Here is a 15,712-nt window from a genome sequence, read left to right on the forward strand (position 1 = left end):
ATAGATAGATAGATAGATAGATAGATAGATAGATAGATAGATAGATAGATAGATAGATAGATAGATAGATAGATAGATAGATAGATTTTTCCACATGCATAAGCAGGCACAAAAAAAGGAAAATCAAGACCGGATGAAAAGATCCCTGCTGTGTCTCCTGAGGATGACGCTGTGCTGCATGCAGATGCTTCATGTTTGAATCCTTCCTGCAGACCCACATTTTTCCTCACTCCTGCTTTGTTTTGGGGTAAAAAAAATGTTTCCCTTCCTTTTAACCTCGCAAACTCCTCTGCCTTGGAATCTCTGTTTTTTGTCCTAGGGGAGAAACAAAGAGTCTGCAGATGGTAGCATGTGACTGTTTCTGTATGAGCACAAGTACATGTCTGTCATAGAAGTGGAGAAGTTTGCTCCTCTGGGCTTGTGTTGTCTCATTCTTCACATATTGTTCTGGGCACAGGAGCTCAATGATGAAAGACATCTCTCATAAAATCCTCCAACCAGAATGACAAGCTGTTTGTGAGTAAACACCTCAAATCTGGTAGCAAGCCGTCCAACAGAATGTTTCCCTGTGCTTCATTTGTCCTGATTTGGTTTGTGCTTCCAAAGCCTCCAAGCAGCGGAAAAAAGACGAATACATCTGCCATGTCAGGAAACAAAGATTTTTAATAAATGAAACAATACAAATAAATAAAGATTAACAGGTTTCACATTCAAAATAAAACCAACAAAACAGACATTGCTATAAAGTAAAGTACAGTACCATTGCACAGATTAATTAGAAAAAAGAAAAAAAAAACTCCCATTGGACATTTATAAATTTTCTTACAAACTTCAACAGGCAAACAGACGTATAAAAGCATCATTTGTCATCTGAATACAACTTACAAATTTACTGGGGAATAAATACTTGCTGACGTCTAACTTGAGACACGCATGAATAAAGCGTTAAACATGTGTCTCTCAGGTTAAGTTCCAGCCCTTTTATGCCAAGAATAATGGTAATGATAAAATCATCGATTGATGGGAAACTGATAAATTATCCATAATTGTAAATAGCAGTAAATGGCATTTTCCATTGGTCTCTATTGGTGCATCACAGAATCCAAGTCAGGAGCATCTCTTCTGGCGTTTATGGCTACATCAGGCATTTGTGGAAGAACACTGCAGGTGTCCTTCATCTGACTCTGCACACGTGGAGGCTTCATCAATACGGAGCAAACTTCTGTCTCTCTGGCTTTTTAATGCAGTTGGCTGAGGAGATTTTGGCCGTGTATGCGGCAAGAGTGGAGTGGGAGGGTGCTGCAGTGACAGCCACAGTGGGGGCAGGGCTGGACAGAGTCAGAAAGGGGACGGATTTCATCCCGAGCAACCCGGAGAGGGGCATGGCGCCGTAAGGGGTGCCGAGCACATGAGCTGGGGTCAGTGTCCCCACGGTGGTCAGGGTAGGTGCAGGGGAGGCTGCTGGAGAGGCCGGCTGAGTGAAGGCCATGTTAAGGTCGACTGGAGATGGCATGGTGGCTGCCTGGGCTGTGGACTTGGCTGTCTCTAAGCTGAAGGGGCGGGTGGAGAATAGAAAGAAAGAAAGAGGGAAAGCAGAAAAGCATGGAGACAAGATTGAATTACAGGATACATTTATTGCTGCAACTCCAGGGGATTTTTCTAGAAATTAATAAATGGAGTGCTCCTCTAATAAATAAACCTATTAACACCTCTTTAAGAGTATTTCTGCATGGAGGAGCTGTGAAAAGTTGGATAAAGGATGTTCTTAAAAACCTGTGTCACCTTTTTTTTTTTTTAATTGAACTTAAAGTAACTTTTAAAACAGACTTTAGAGATATGATTAAATAAACAGAAACAACTTTGATTAATAAAAAATAAAACTTATGTAAACACAAAATTATTTAAATTTTTTTAGGAAAATATAGCAGCATTACTCCCACTCAGCAAACTGCTCCCCTGAAGTGCGACAGCAGCTGTTTTCCTGCATAAGGTCTTGTGGTGTTGTATTCAGCTGTGGCTTACTAAGCACCATGAAACAATGGGAAAGGAATTTCTATTTATAGTGAAAAACAATTTTGTACCTTCGTATTAACGTCTTGCTTTGTTGTTATAATGGAAGGGTGCTTTATTAGTAATAAAGAGCTCACTCGTCTTTTCTCTCAAGTTTTAAGCATTGTTCATTCCCAGGAGAAGCCGCAGTGTTCTTGTGTTTAGCCGCCAAATGCAGATCAGCAATTTCTGAACATGTTTACTTACATCAAACACATCAAGTGTTAGAAGGGGGAAAGTAAAAAAATGACTGTCATACTTGGAATACTTCATGTTAACTCCCACATTAAAACAATAGAGTTTATGGACATGCAATAACGTTTTAATTTTGAGTAAAAAAGTTTGTAATTTTTTAGGACAAATGTACATGGCATAAACAGGTAGCCTGAATAGTGGAAAATAACTATTATCTGTCCATGCAGCAAGCCATTTTTATTCAACAAAAAAATCTAACAATAAGATACAAAAATCTAGAAACAAGGAGTTTCACACAAGTATTCAAAATTGGAAAAATAAGCTAAAAAATGTGAGAAATAATTACTTACAATTGAATATTATACAGCCCAATGAAAGTTTTTTTTTTGCTATGTCTAAGCAAACTATTTTAGTTATGTACCTAATTCTATTTCACTTTGATAACAATGACAAAAAAACAGTGTGATAAGTGGAAAGAACTTATTTTAGACCAAAATGTAAACAAAATGAGAATATATAAGTGTCCCATCCTAATAACACCTCATAAAATGTATAAAATACTAGCACCTATTCTTACAACATGAATTTAAACTTTTGTTTCTAAATTAATGACAATGAATGGCTGTCTAACATTTAACTGAACCTTAAAATAATATCCTTAAAATTGAACCAAAAACTAAATTTGAGTTTGTGAGTCTTAAATTAAGTTTTTCTATTGTCAGGAGTATGGAGCAACATGATTAAGAGCCATTTGAATAATAATTTCTCTATTTCCACATTCTAGCTCTTAATCCAACAAAATATCTTGACTGAGAAAAGCTTGGAAAGGTGTAGAGCAAAGAGAAGCTATAACAACTTCAAACCTGGTAAGATATCTTGAAAGTCTAAAAACAAGATTTAAGATTTTTGCAAATATCAAATAATTTGTAGTGCACAGCTAAACGGTAACTCATTTTGTTGTCATAATATTTTCTAATAGATTCAAAAAATAAAAATCTGTCTCTTTTGACTTTCTAATACGAATATGCTCACATTTACCAGACCAAAATAAGAATTCACAGATGACCTCTGACCCTTTCAAATTATCTTTGGCTGAACAGAAGTTTTTTTTTTACCAAGAGGTGATGAGATACTGGGCCAGGTTGATGCTGACTGGTGTTCCTGTGATGGTGACATGGCGGTCGCTTGTCCCGTCCAGCTGGCTCCCGATCTTGATCTGAGCTCCCGACACTTGCCGGATCTCATTGATCTTCGTGCCCTGACGGCCGATGATTGAGCCAATCAACTGCAAAGGAACAGAGGAGCGAGCCTGATGTGATTCGCAATGACCACGCACAGTAAATACCAGTGGATATCCAAGTCTAAACAAAACATCTTATACCATATTCTATGCAAAGGAAACAGATTCTGATATAAAGGCCAAAGAAAGGTAGGCCTGCTGGTTAGCTGACCTGATACACACCAACTCATATCCTGCCATTGTATTGGTTGTCTTCAATGGTTTGACCATCCATCATCTGCGTCTAATGCGCCCCCCCCCATTCCCTGCAAGTTTTCCCCTAATTGCTACTGTGTCTGCACTGGTAAAAGAGATGAAAGGAGGCACATCTGCCTTTCATTAATCTGAGTAGCTAAAAGGTTATTGATTCCTCAGAGTGGTGATGACTTCCCAAACAAATCACTTCCCAAAACCACACCAGCTAGATGCTTCTGATGGAAAGCATAATGAGAAAATATATATATAATATATAATATATAAATATATAATATCAAGTCCCATGAGCTTGAAAGTCCTCTCTGATCACAGCAGATTAGATAATAACAATAGAGCATTTATTGCATTCCTAAAATACATTCTCACTTTTGTTCTGCTGTTGTTTCCCCTAACCCTTTTGGTGACAACAGATAGGAAGCAGAACCGTGGCTAAAGCCACATATCAACTCAAGTGCAAGGTGTCAGGAGGTGACTGTCAGGGGTGTGATGTCAAATGTGCAGCAAGAACAACGGATGGTGATGTAGTGCTTGGAAATTTGATGGAATTTGAACACACATCATAATGCACACACAATTTCTTTAGCTAAATATTTATAAAATTCCTTTTTAAAGAATCCACCATGACTGATCCGTCACAGAGACCAGGTTGGCTTGGCTGGCTTTTTTTAAAAAAAAATTTATGGAGGGTGCGACAGAGAAAGAGCAGTCAGCCTGAAGAGTTTCCACTAGAGACAATGGTGGCTGCAGACCTCATATCTCTGATAGCACCTCTCCCCCACTGAGTCCAAAAATCTCCATCAGCTGTCAATTGATACCAGCTGTCAACAGCTCTCCCACTTTAGTGTGTGACCTCAGGCTGGTGTCATTTCTGTTTGAACAACCTCATAAAAATATGAAAAGAGCTGAGCAAACTTCAGCTGCACACAAGGAGCATTCCACACATGATGATGTTTTCTTAGCGTTCATTAACAGCAATGCCCCACGCTGCTGCAGCTTCCAAGTCACACGTGGCTTTTATATTGTTGAATTCCTGCTGAGGTAGCCGTTTGAACGGGCGGGTTTGAGAACGGGGACGACCATTTTCCTCCAGCAAAACCTTCTGCTGAGGTGCAGCACAATGCTGACTGCAGTTTCTGAAAGCATCTGTGTGTGCAAACAGGCCTCCCTGAGCGCTCGGTGTGTGAGCACAGAGTGGGATTGTGTGGTCAGCCTTGGGGGGGGTGGGGGGGGGGGGGTGTTGGTGGTAGGGGGGGGCGGCACAGGGCTCAGTCAAGGCTCGGTCACGGCTGTAAGTCCTCTCTTCTGGAACAATGGCTGGAGCTCACAGCTGTCCCTGTCATGTAAAGCACTGGAGTCCCTCATTCCTTCTTACCAGGGGCTGGGGGATCATAAAACCTACCAACGTTTTTAAAAATGTTCCTGGCATCTGCCAATACATCAAGCCTGAACATGGAGATACTTTGTTGTCTTGAGGTACAAAATTAAGTTAGGAATTCCATAAAAGTGAAACAGCAGAAGTCTTAATATAATCAAGCGCACCAATATTTCTTATTTGTTAAACCCCAATCTAAATGAATATATATATATATATATATATATATATATATATATATATATATATATATATATATATATTCTTTCTTTTGATATTGCCACACCAAATCACCTATTTCCTTTTGATCCTTTTTTTAATCTCACTCCCACAAGCTGCATGTTCATTTTTACCGCATCTATAAATCATTTCTTTGGTCTTCCTTTTCACCTCCAGTCGACAGCTCCATGTTTAGAATCCCAGAACCCAACATCCCCCGTTTGCACATTTCCAGAACAGCTTTTGTGTTTTTGTGAACCATGCCTCTCTGGGCTCCAAAACTAACAGCAAAACATAGAAACATTTTCAACTCAGGTTGGATAAAAACAAAAACTCTGCTCTTCCTTGTGCTGACAGTGGAGCATAAAATCCTTTTTAACATCTCTTCCAATTTATGGTAAAAACAGCTTAAACTGTGACACCCAGAGCCTTCTTCCATTACTATATATAAGTTCGCTTCCTTCCACTCCCTTTCAAGCAATGTATAACTGATGATTATATTGCTGTTGTGTATTATTTGTACTTAATTGCTTGAAATAAACCATTTCAAAAAAAAAAAAAAAAAAAAAAACTACCTGGAATCCTGCTCATTTTTATTATTTACCATGATTCCCTGCATCTTATCAGTCACCTTAACCCGTCATGGTGCCAACATTCAGAGCTCTTTAGAAGCAGTAAGAAATTCTCCTCCTGTTTGTTGACAGTTTTTACCCTGACTCAAAAACAAAAAAAAAACCAACAACCTTGTTTATGTTTGACATAGTCATTTAGTCTAATTTTGTGTGCTCTTCTCCTCATGACAAAGCTATTGTAGGTGGCCCCGCAGGTACGTTGTTGTTTTTGTTGTTGAAAAGATGCATCAGAGAACCGGTCCACGCCTATGTATGACCATGCCGGTCAGAAAGAATGCCAGACTGATTATTTCTTTGTGATGCCTGCTCTCACATCCAAGTCTCCTCATCAAACCCTTGCAGAGGCGAAGACAGAAAGGATCTTTCTCTGTTTTCTTATTGGCTGTTTTGACAGCAGACAGCCTCTAAGTAGGTCAGGGAACATGAGAGGATTCACTGATCACTCCTGGGAGTCACTCTAAGACACTGCAACTGTAGCCCATACAATAACGCTAAAGGATCCATATCATCTGAAAATCCCTGTAACCTTGGTTTGGTCTGAGCTTGGAATAATGAGTATAATTAGCAAGTTACTGCCATGCCTTTTATCTCTTTGGAAGTCACACTGCAGGATCTTACTGAATGCAGGCAGCCCTTCTGCTGCTGTGCTATAAACGGGAGATGAAGATTTGATTTGAAAACTCGAGTCTTAGGTAGAGCGCTTTTTCCTTACGTCATTGGGAATCAGCAGCTCCTGAGACGTCTGCGAGGTTGAGTCCATTCCTGATGGGAGGAAATGCAGCAAAAGTCTTTGATTTTATATCAATTCAGCAAATTCACAACAGTCCAGCATAAAACATTATTTCCATTTAAATGGGCTGATGTTTAGCAAGACAATATTTTCTCTTGTCACTCTCGATGCTGTGATTCAGCAGAACGCTCTGCAGATAATTGATTCTCTTTCAGATTGGTTGATACAAGATACCTACAAAGCTTTTGTTGCTTGTCATCATGAAACGCTCATTTTTTTATGCTGCTAATAATAGCGTTTCTCCACTTTTTGGTTAAAAACTCAAATGTTTTTTGAGACGACTTACCGGGCATGATTGTGGAGGCTGGCTGGGCAATGGGACTCAGGCCTTGCTGCACTGACAGCTGATGCAGCTTGGCCAGCTATAAAATAAAGAGGTAGACTCTGATTTTTGACACTCTAAGATGGCATCTCAAAAGAGATTAAAATGAAATATTTCCACAAACATTCATACCTCTGAGTGTGGAATGCCATATTGGTTTTGCAAAGCGTATGCCTGAAAGAGAGCATCCTGCATTAGGGAAATTGAAGCAATAAAGATGTCAAGCACACATACAAGCAATAAATCTGTAGCCCCATAATGAAAGTGCTTCGCTTTCTCCACATGCTGTTTTTTTTTGTTTAGAAAAAAAAAGATAAATAAAGAGGGAGGAGACAGTAAAATATTCATATATGTACATAATAAACAAAAAGTCAACATATACAGGTTTGAACTAAAAATTTTAATCAACATTAAATGCTAAATTTTCAAAAATGGTTGAAAATAAACCACTTCAAATTTTTCATGCACCATATGAAGCAGAAAACATCAGTGCTTGAATTTGAATAACTACATTTTAACGCTGAATTTAAAAATCCCCCCAAAGCAAGGGTCTACTAAAAAGATGAAGAAGGACTTTAACCGTTTTAGGCAAAGCCTGCTATATGGAAACCCCTCCCCCTTTCCATAATAAAAAAGCAGGACTCGGGGGGAGCTTAATCAAAAGGTGGAGCTGGCTTGCTGCAACATGGAGAATCAAATGAAGTGACAAAGCACAAGTTCTATCTTAATGTAAGAAAAATAGATAGTACATTTGTTTCTTGGAATTTCATTGCTTTTCAAGTGTATCTATATATTTATGTACATTGTATTTTTTGCTAGACTTTTATGCTTAACCGTCCAGGGTATACCTTGCCTCAGCCCAACAGTAGCTGGACAGGCTCCAGCAACCCCGTTAAGCCTGAACAGGACTAAGCAGGTTTAAAAGTTGAAAGGATGGATATGCTAGACTATGCATCTATCCATCCATCCATCCATCCGTCCGTCCGTCGGTCCATCTATCAATCCATCCATCCATCCATCCAACTCAAATCTCAAATCTATCTATCCGTCCGTCCGTCCATCCGTCCTCCATTCATCCATCCAACTCAAATCTATCTACATATTCATCCGTCCGTCCATCCATCCAACTCAGATCTCAAATCTATCTGTCCGTCCGTCCATCCATCCATCCATCCATCCATCCATCCATCCATCCATCCATCCATCCATCCATCCATCCATCCATCCATCCATCTATCTATCTATCTATCTATCTATCTATCTATCTATCTATCTATCTATCTATCTATCTATCTATCTATCTATCTATCTATCTATCTATCTATCTATCTATCTATCTATCTATCTATCTATCTATCTATCTATCTATCTATCTATCTATCTATCTATCTATCTATCTATCTATCTATCTATCTATCTATCTATCTATCTATCCCTTGCTGCAGTCAGTCTTCCACTAGACAGCACTTAGCTTAACTCAATTCCGTCTGACGCCAGCAGTCTGGCTTCTGTTACCAGTATAGACACAGGCTGGTCCCGTGCACAACATCAATATACTAGAGCTGTGTTTATGCTGCGGACTTAACAAATATTATACATTTATGGCTGTGAATATACATTTTACAAACAAAGTATCCAAAATATAATGCCTTTTTTATTTCACTTCCCACAGTTAGAGGCTTTTCTGTGACAGTAGCTGCTGCTGTTGCTGTCATGGGAGGAATATTTCTTAAGCCAAAATGTTTGCGGTGCAGAGCCGAGCATGACAAAAAAAGAGACAGCAGAGATGTGGTGGTGTGAAGGCATCGAGTTTCAGGAGGGTTTAGAGCTTCTTTGACAGAATAGAACAATAGCTGCAGCTTACTGTACACTCAGCTGTTGCGTTTAATGCCTCATGCCATATGATGGAGTATGTAGCTGTGCACATACTGCACAACCCTCTCAACACAACTGCTCTCGACACTCAGGTCCACACAGCTCTCATGCTTATTCCTGTTCTCCACATAGAAGTTAAGGGATTACTTTTTATTAAAAATAATAACAATAATATGTTATGAGGGTTGTGTAGTTACCTGCTGGAGGTCCAGGCCACCTTGGGTGACTGAGTACAGAGGGTGTGGTGCAAAATCAGATGCCTCAAAAACCTAAAATCCCAGAGACACATAAACCAAAATCACCAAAAATCACCCATAATCAAAACTACTAAGCCCTAATGCTTTTAGTATTTGCGCTGCCAAAGAACAGAATAACCTTTCCACTTCTGTTCCTTCTATTACATCTCTAACATTATTTGAGAGAGCTCTCTCAAAATGTTTACTTGTTTTTATTTCCACATCCCTAAATGGTTTGAATGTCTTTTTTCCCCTTTCTTTCTTTCTCTTTTCTTTCTTAGCATATATCCATATAATGTATGCTCTGTGTTTGATTCAAAATGTTCTGTAAAACTGAGAGGTAAAAGTGAGAGCTATTACGTGCGTGTTGGTTAAATAACTAAGATGTGTTATATTTTGTATTTTCTTTAATTCTCTTCTATGGTTTGTGCTTAATTGTCATCTTCTCTTTTTTGTTATAAATCTAAAAAAGGGAACCCCTCAAGAATTAAATGTTGCCTCTCAAGAGACTAATCCTCCCATTGCTCATTAAATGTTTGAATTAAAATAAATAAACACATAGTAATATGTTCATATTAAAAGGAATTAGGGGTTAGAATTAGCTAAAATACTTTAACGTACAAGAAAGGACCAAAAAGCAAAAGTTGTAGTTGAATACATTCAGAGATGGCCTCCTCAACTCTGCCTTTCTGACAGTTTTACATCTGTGAGGCTTAAGGGTTATGACTCATCCATAACATTTGTCACACTTTACTTAGGCAATTTATGCCTCTTCATCATAATCCAGCTCTTACTGCAGCCAATCGAGGACGTTTTTACCCAGAATGTTATTAGATTGTTTGATACGAAATAAATGAAGAACACAGTTTTCTCCCATAAACGGAGCAGAGTCACAATCAGCACATACTGTGTCAGAACTGCTGACAGCCATGCAGAATATTTTGGCTGCAGCTGTAGCTGGAAGTGACAGTAGTTCTCCAGTCTCACTTGCTAATCTTGTGACTCCCTTCACCAGAAGGTGGACACTCTGCCCCTTTTTTTAATGACTGCAGTATCTAACATATTTAATGGCATCCTCATGCACCCATGAATGCAACTCTTTTTCCTACTGAGTTCTTTCACAACACAGGCAAATAAAGAATTAGCCAAGAAAAATGCCTTAGCATAATATTTTAACATCCCAGTTATTTTATATAACAAGCCTCACAAATTAAGATTTACACATACAGGTTTGTTGTTTTCATTAAAAAAAAACTTCCAAGAAATACACTTCATGAAATATGAGCTCCGTTGTCTCACCTGGTTTCCTGCAATGAGGAGGGCAGCAGGTGAGGGGGTCGGTCGATAGGGGATGGTGGCGCCCTTTGGTGGAGACTGAGAAGTTAAAATACATCATTAGATTAAACTTGTTATAAATCAAAGACTTGCTATTCTGCAAGGTATAGTACAAGGGTGTTTTTTGTGTTGTAATAATACAGAACATAAAATAACAATTTTAAACCCTTTTTTAGTGAATTCAGATGATCACTGAAGAGAAACCCCCTTTCACTTGTGAAATGTGGCACTGAGGATATCAAGAGTATAAAAGGGTTTTACATCCTGCTGTCAACGCAAACAAGTCCTAAACCATGAAGTGGAGCAAAGTTGTTTTTTTTTTGCATCTCCTTTGTTTTGTTGTTGGGGACAGTTTAAGGCTGGTCAGGAGGAAAGGTCAGGACAGTCAGAAGGACAGCTGGCGTCGGACTCGGAACGCCAATCAGCCTTGGAGTGAGTTGACAGTGCTACCCAAACAAAACTCCCCCACGGGCATTCAATAGTTTCATTTACTTTTTTCATTTAAGTTATGTTTCATTTTTCCTTTCATTTTCATTTATTTGGTTGTTCTCCTAAGAATTTGTGGACAATCATCTACTTGTTTTGTGTGTTTCACACTCAAATAGCAAACACAAGATAAATTGTATATCTTGACATCTGTTGACATTAAGATTTATAACAATAACTTAGGGTGAACTAAACTCATATTATTCCCATTGTTTTTCTTTGATATTCTTAATTATACTTTGAGTTAGTAAAGGCATGTACTGGGACTCTTAGGGGATAAAAGCTCGGCACTTTGGTGTCTAACGCTCCCCACTCACTGGAGAAATCCCAAACACACCGACAAAGAGATGTTTGAAGATTCAATTTTTCCACAGAAAATAAGAGAATGATATTGTATATATATATATATATAAGACAGTGTTTATCTTATCATGTAGCTGCAGTGTTAGCGATACACTGGAGTTTAAAATGTGGCACAGTCACAGCATATTCCTTGTATAACTTTGCATAATTTAAATCTTTGAGCCAAAAGCAAGATGCCGATGGTACAGAATTCTAATGAAACTTGCGAGCCTTTGAAGAAAGCCCTGGAAAATCTGGATCAAACTAGCAATTAGTCAGTCAGGTCCAGCTGCAGTGTTAAAACAAAAACGCGTTTGTGCACTTCCATTAACACACACAGGGAGAAACTGTGCTTAAGGATGTTTTTCTCTCATCTCTTTCTCGATATTCTCAAGAGGGCTGTTGTCTAAAGGTGTTCAGTTTTTTTGCTACAGGCCAATTTGTTTTCTGTAAGCAGCTTAGTGTCTTCTTTAACAGTTTTGAGCCTTCACCTCAGAGGAGGACCTCCATCCACCTCATTTTTTCCCTCACAACATCATGTGGGTTTTCAGCAACACATAAGGAATCCCTCAACTTCTACACAACACAGTCATGAGAGCTGGGGTTTAATAAGAGGAGTGATGTGTTTTTTTTATTGTAGTCAAAAAGACAATGAACACAGGTTAAACGCAAACATCAATCACTATTGTTTCCTTTCCACTGTCATAGCTGCAAATCTCTATCATCTCGTGTGTGTGCATGATACTAAAGGTGTGCTCTTTACCTCCAGGATTACAGTGCAGATGAGTTTGACACACTGGATTACAGAGTCTTGGTTCCCCGATATCGTCACCCCTCGCTCAGTAGAGTTGGGAAGCAAATCCCCTGCCACCTGGATCTGAGCTCCAGTGCTCTGCGAATAATAATGTTTTTAAGAAGAGATTAGCTTGATTCAGGAGACGAGGATTAATGATCAGGATGAGGATGTCATGATCACACTGTCATGAATTTTTCCAGTTCCTCAATAAGGGGTGACCTTTAGGATCTATATTAAAAGTGACACAATTGTTTTAAACTTGTATTAACTTAGAATTAAAAATTATACGATCAGTTGAAACGATATGCTGTTAATTGTGAAATTCTATGCTTTTTATCTCCTAATTCTAATATTGTAGAAAAGTTATGAAAACAAAAAGAAAGCTATTGTTTTAGTGAGGTCATAATTTCTAAAATCAATGTTACTGTGCTGCTTTTTCTTTTGTAAGATGTGAAAAAAAATATTTTTCCTTGCGTTAAAATGAAAAAAATCCCAACACATTAAAATCCTTAATATTTAAATCAGACACCGCTCTGGGATGAAGACACAACAAGACAAAAAAGATTGATCTTGCCCTCAATAAATCAATTAAGTCACATTACTAAAGTAAGCAAGGTAACAAGAGAAATCCTATTTGTAGACTGACATAGAGCTAACCTTACTGTGTCCGATGTCTCTGGCAGCATATCAGATGAGATTAATCCTAATGTTTCATCTGGGCGTGAATGCAGTCAGGCGTTTTTCCCTTCAAAGTTGCCACAGCTGAGTCACAGCATGTTGCTTTAAGTGGGCTTAGTTCAAATTTCCTTATCAATTAGTCTGGTTTTAGCAGCTGTGCAAAATTTCAAAATGCAACTGTACAACTCATCTTTTTGGAATGTTATTTTTAAACTGGTTAAGTCAGAAGCATTTTGGCTGTTAGGGTAACAGCAGCCCCTTTTTTAATTCATAATGCTGAAGGAGCTTCTCAGCCCACTGGGGTCTTCTGAAACTCAGACTGCACAAAACAGAGCCCCATGCATAACATGTTTGCTCGATTAATTCTTAAACTATTCTGCACTTTAAGGCTGCTCCTGAATTTTGATTAGTGCAAAATGTATTTTTTGAAACAAATGCTTACAAACTAATGAGATTTCAATCATCAGAGACATTGATTGCATGCCTAAAACAAGCTCACTTCAAGCTTGATCATTTTGGGGAGTGAATTCTTGTCTTTCTTTTAGCTTTTGCTTGAATTCAGTAAATTCTGTCTTTGTCTGCTCACTTCTCTGATCTCTTTAATTTTTGCTCCGCCCTTCCCGATCAGCGAGCCACACTGGCTGGCGGGGATGACCAGACGAAGAGTGACAGGTGGTTTGGAGCTGATGGTCCCATTGGCCACCAACGCAGTTAGATCCTGGAGATAATAATAAAAAGAAAGAGAGAAGAGAAAAAAGGGATTCATTAATAAGAGATTTCCCACTAGGGTTTATGGGAACATTGAGAAGGAATAATTAAAGAGAATTTGCTAACGACTTTGATAAAAAAATGCCCCTATTTCATTTTATAATTAAGTTAAGTCAAAATCTAGCCATCTATACATATGAATCAGACAGAAATCTTCTTTTTACTCCTTCTAAATTATATTTCAACATTCAAAAAAACAGTAAAAAGAAAATTCAGGAACAGCTAAACCTGTGGCATGCAAAATGATTATAAATAATACTCCCCCAAAATAAATCCAATGACAGAAAAACTGTGGGATCCATGATGTTGGGTAGAACATTAAAAGAGAGGCTGACAGAACAAAAAGCAACCCGGTATCTGCACCTCATTAACCTCTCCCTGTGTTTGGTCCTGAATGTTCAAGGAGAGAAGTCCACAGGAGGCTGGCTAACAGTGTTGTGTCTTTATCCCAGTCCAGTATGTGGTCTAAAAGCCTGTTTAATAATTTAGACAAACTGCTGGAGTGCATAGAAAAGGGGAAACATTAACCTCAGCAGATTGGTTGGAAGAAAAAAAAAAGTCTACTTTGGGCTGTAACATTGAGTTAGAGAACTTTGCATCCTTTCTGCATGTGAAATCAGGAACATTTTTGCAAAGCTCCAAATCAGCGACCTTAAACCATTAAGTTTTCTCAGTTTATGTCAAACAACTTTTATGTGAATTGACATATTAATCTCTATTTTTCATTCTTACGTCCCTTCTCTATCGATCAAAAAATAAAAAATAAAACAAAGTGGAATATAGTCTTTCCCACTTCAAACAGCATTTAAATACAAAACCAACCTGCTGCAAACAGAAACTTCTGCAATGGAGGAAAAACAGAAAAAGAGGAGGATGTAAAGCAGCTCAATTTATGTCAAATAAGCATGCCTTAAAAAAAAATATTATAACACTATCTGGTTCCATTAAAGTATATTTCATTGGTTCTGTGGCATTTTGCCTAATTTTTCTGCTGCTTGTGATTATGTGGAAGAAAAAGGACACAGACTTTTAGGTAAAAAAGCACAAAGGTTATAAAAATACACAAGGGTTGTACATTTCCTTTCAACTTAAAACAATTATTTTATTCCTAACTAAAGTGTTTCTTTTCTGCCTGTCAGACAACAAACGTTAGTCTTCTATGGAGTGGGTGGAGACTGAGCTGTTACAGTTTTTCTCAGTCGCTTTAGTACAATTCTCAGATCAGAATGAAATTCTCCAAACTATTTGTTCAATCTTCACATCATGATGTCACTTGTGCACATCATATAAGCAGTTTCTCACTTCTTTGAACAAGTTGCAATTGCTTTGGTACATCCATGCAAATGATTATGTACAATTCTCTGCTCTTTGCTGAACTATCAACTGTTTATGTCATGTTGATCAAAATGTATTATATAGTTCACTGTGCAACAGTCTTACTCCTCAAAACACCTAGTCATTAGTTCATCGTATAAGTCATTAACTGCAAAATGGTTGACAAAGTTGTCAAAATGTGACAAACATATTTCGCTGCATTGCAAGAGAGGATATTTGCTGTGATGTGGATGAGAATTTGTGGCCTAACATACAGGAACGACAAGAGGTGTAGGAAGACCACACCGATTCCTAATGCACTGCCTGTACTGTTGTACAGAATATTGTCCATTCTTTTTTTTCCCTTTGTGTTACTGTTTGCAGTGGGTTTTTTCTATGTTGGTATGACATGGTCTGTCAACAACTTACAATATGAACAATAAAAATGTAAATGTGAATCTTGTCCAGTCTCTTGCAATCAAACAAAAAAGGTGTAACTTACATTTTACAATAATTGTCATCAAAACTTTAGCCATAGTTTACATCAGAACCTCCCTCTAAAGTACACAGTTATATTGACAACATGACTAAGTAATTTGACTGTCTTGTTCGTAGACAATGACACCATGACTTGTCGTTCTGATGGCACTGACACGTTCAATGACATAAAGACTTAGTTTCCATAGTGTTTTGCTGTTTGTACAAATTGTTTTGAGAAATGCACACACGTATTTGCAAACTTCAATTCTGATCTGAGAATTGTACTAAAGCGACTGAGAAAAACTGTAATTGTCTCCCTGTAAAGCTT

At 38.1% G+C, this 15,712-nt stretch overlaps 1 protein-coding gene across 1 annotated transcript in view; it reads right to left on the reverse strand.

Moving 5' to 3' along the window:
• Window positions 1-645: 645 nt before the first annotated feature.
• The window catches only part of pcbp4 (poly(rC) binding protein 4), a 34,777-nt gene continuing 19,710 nt past the window's right edge, over window positions 646-15,712 (reverse strand). The window contains exons 6-14 of the mRNA XM_011477233.3: window positions 13,409-13,540; window positions 12,112-12,240; window positions 10,485-10,559; window positions 9,147-9,218; window positions 7,207-7,248; window positions 7,039-7,114; window positions 6,675-6,724; window positions 3,360-3,529; window positions 646-1,550 (exon numbers count right to left, since the gene is read on the reverse strand). Of these exons, the coding sequence (XP_011475535.1) occupies window positions 1,205-1,550; window positions 3,360-3,529; window positions 6,675-6,724; window positions 7,039-7,114; window positions 7,207-7,248; window positions 9,147-9,218; window positions 10,485-10,559; window positions 12,112-12,240; window positions 13,409-13,540 (1,092 nt within the window). The 3' untranslated portion in view covers window positions 646-1,204. The remainder of the gene's footprint in view (window positions 1,551-3,359; window positions 3,530-6,674; window positions 6,725-7,038; window positions 7,115-7,206; window positions 7,249-9,146; window positions 9,219-10,484; window positions 10,560-12,111; window positions 12,241-13,408; window positions 13,541-15,712) is intronic.

This window comes from Oryzias latipes, chromosome 7, assembly GCF_053564925.1.
Source record: "Oryzias latipes strain Hd-rR chromosome 7, Olatipes_Hd-rR_3.1".
NCBI classification, from domain to species: domain Eukaryota; kingdom Metazoa; phylum Chordata; class Actinopteri; order Beloniformes; family Adrianichthyidae; genus Oryzias; species Oryzias latipes.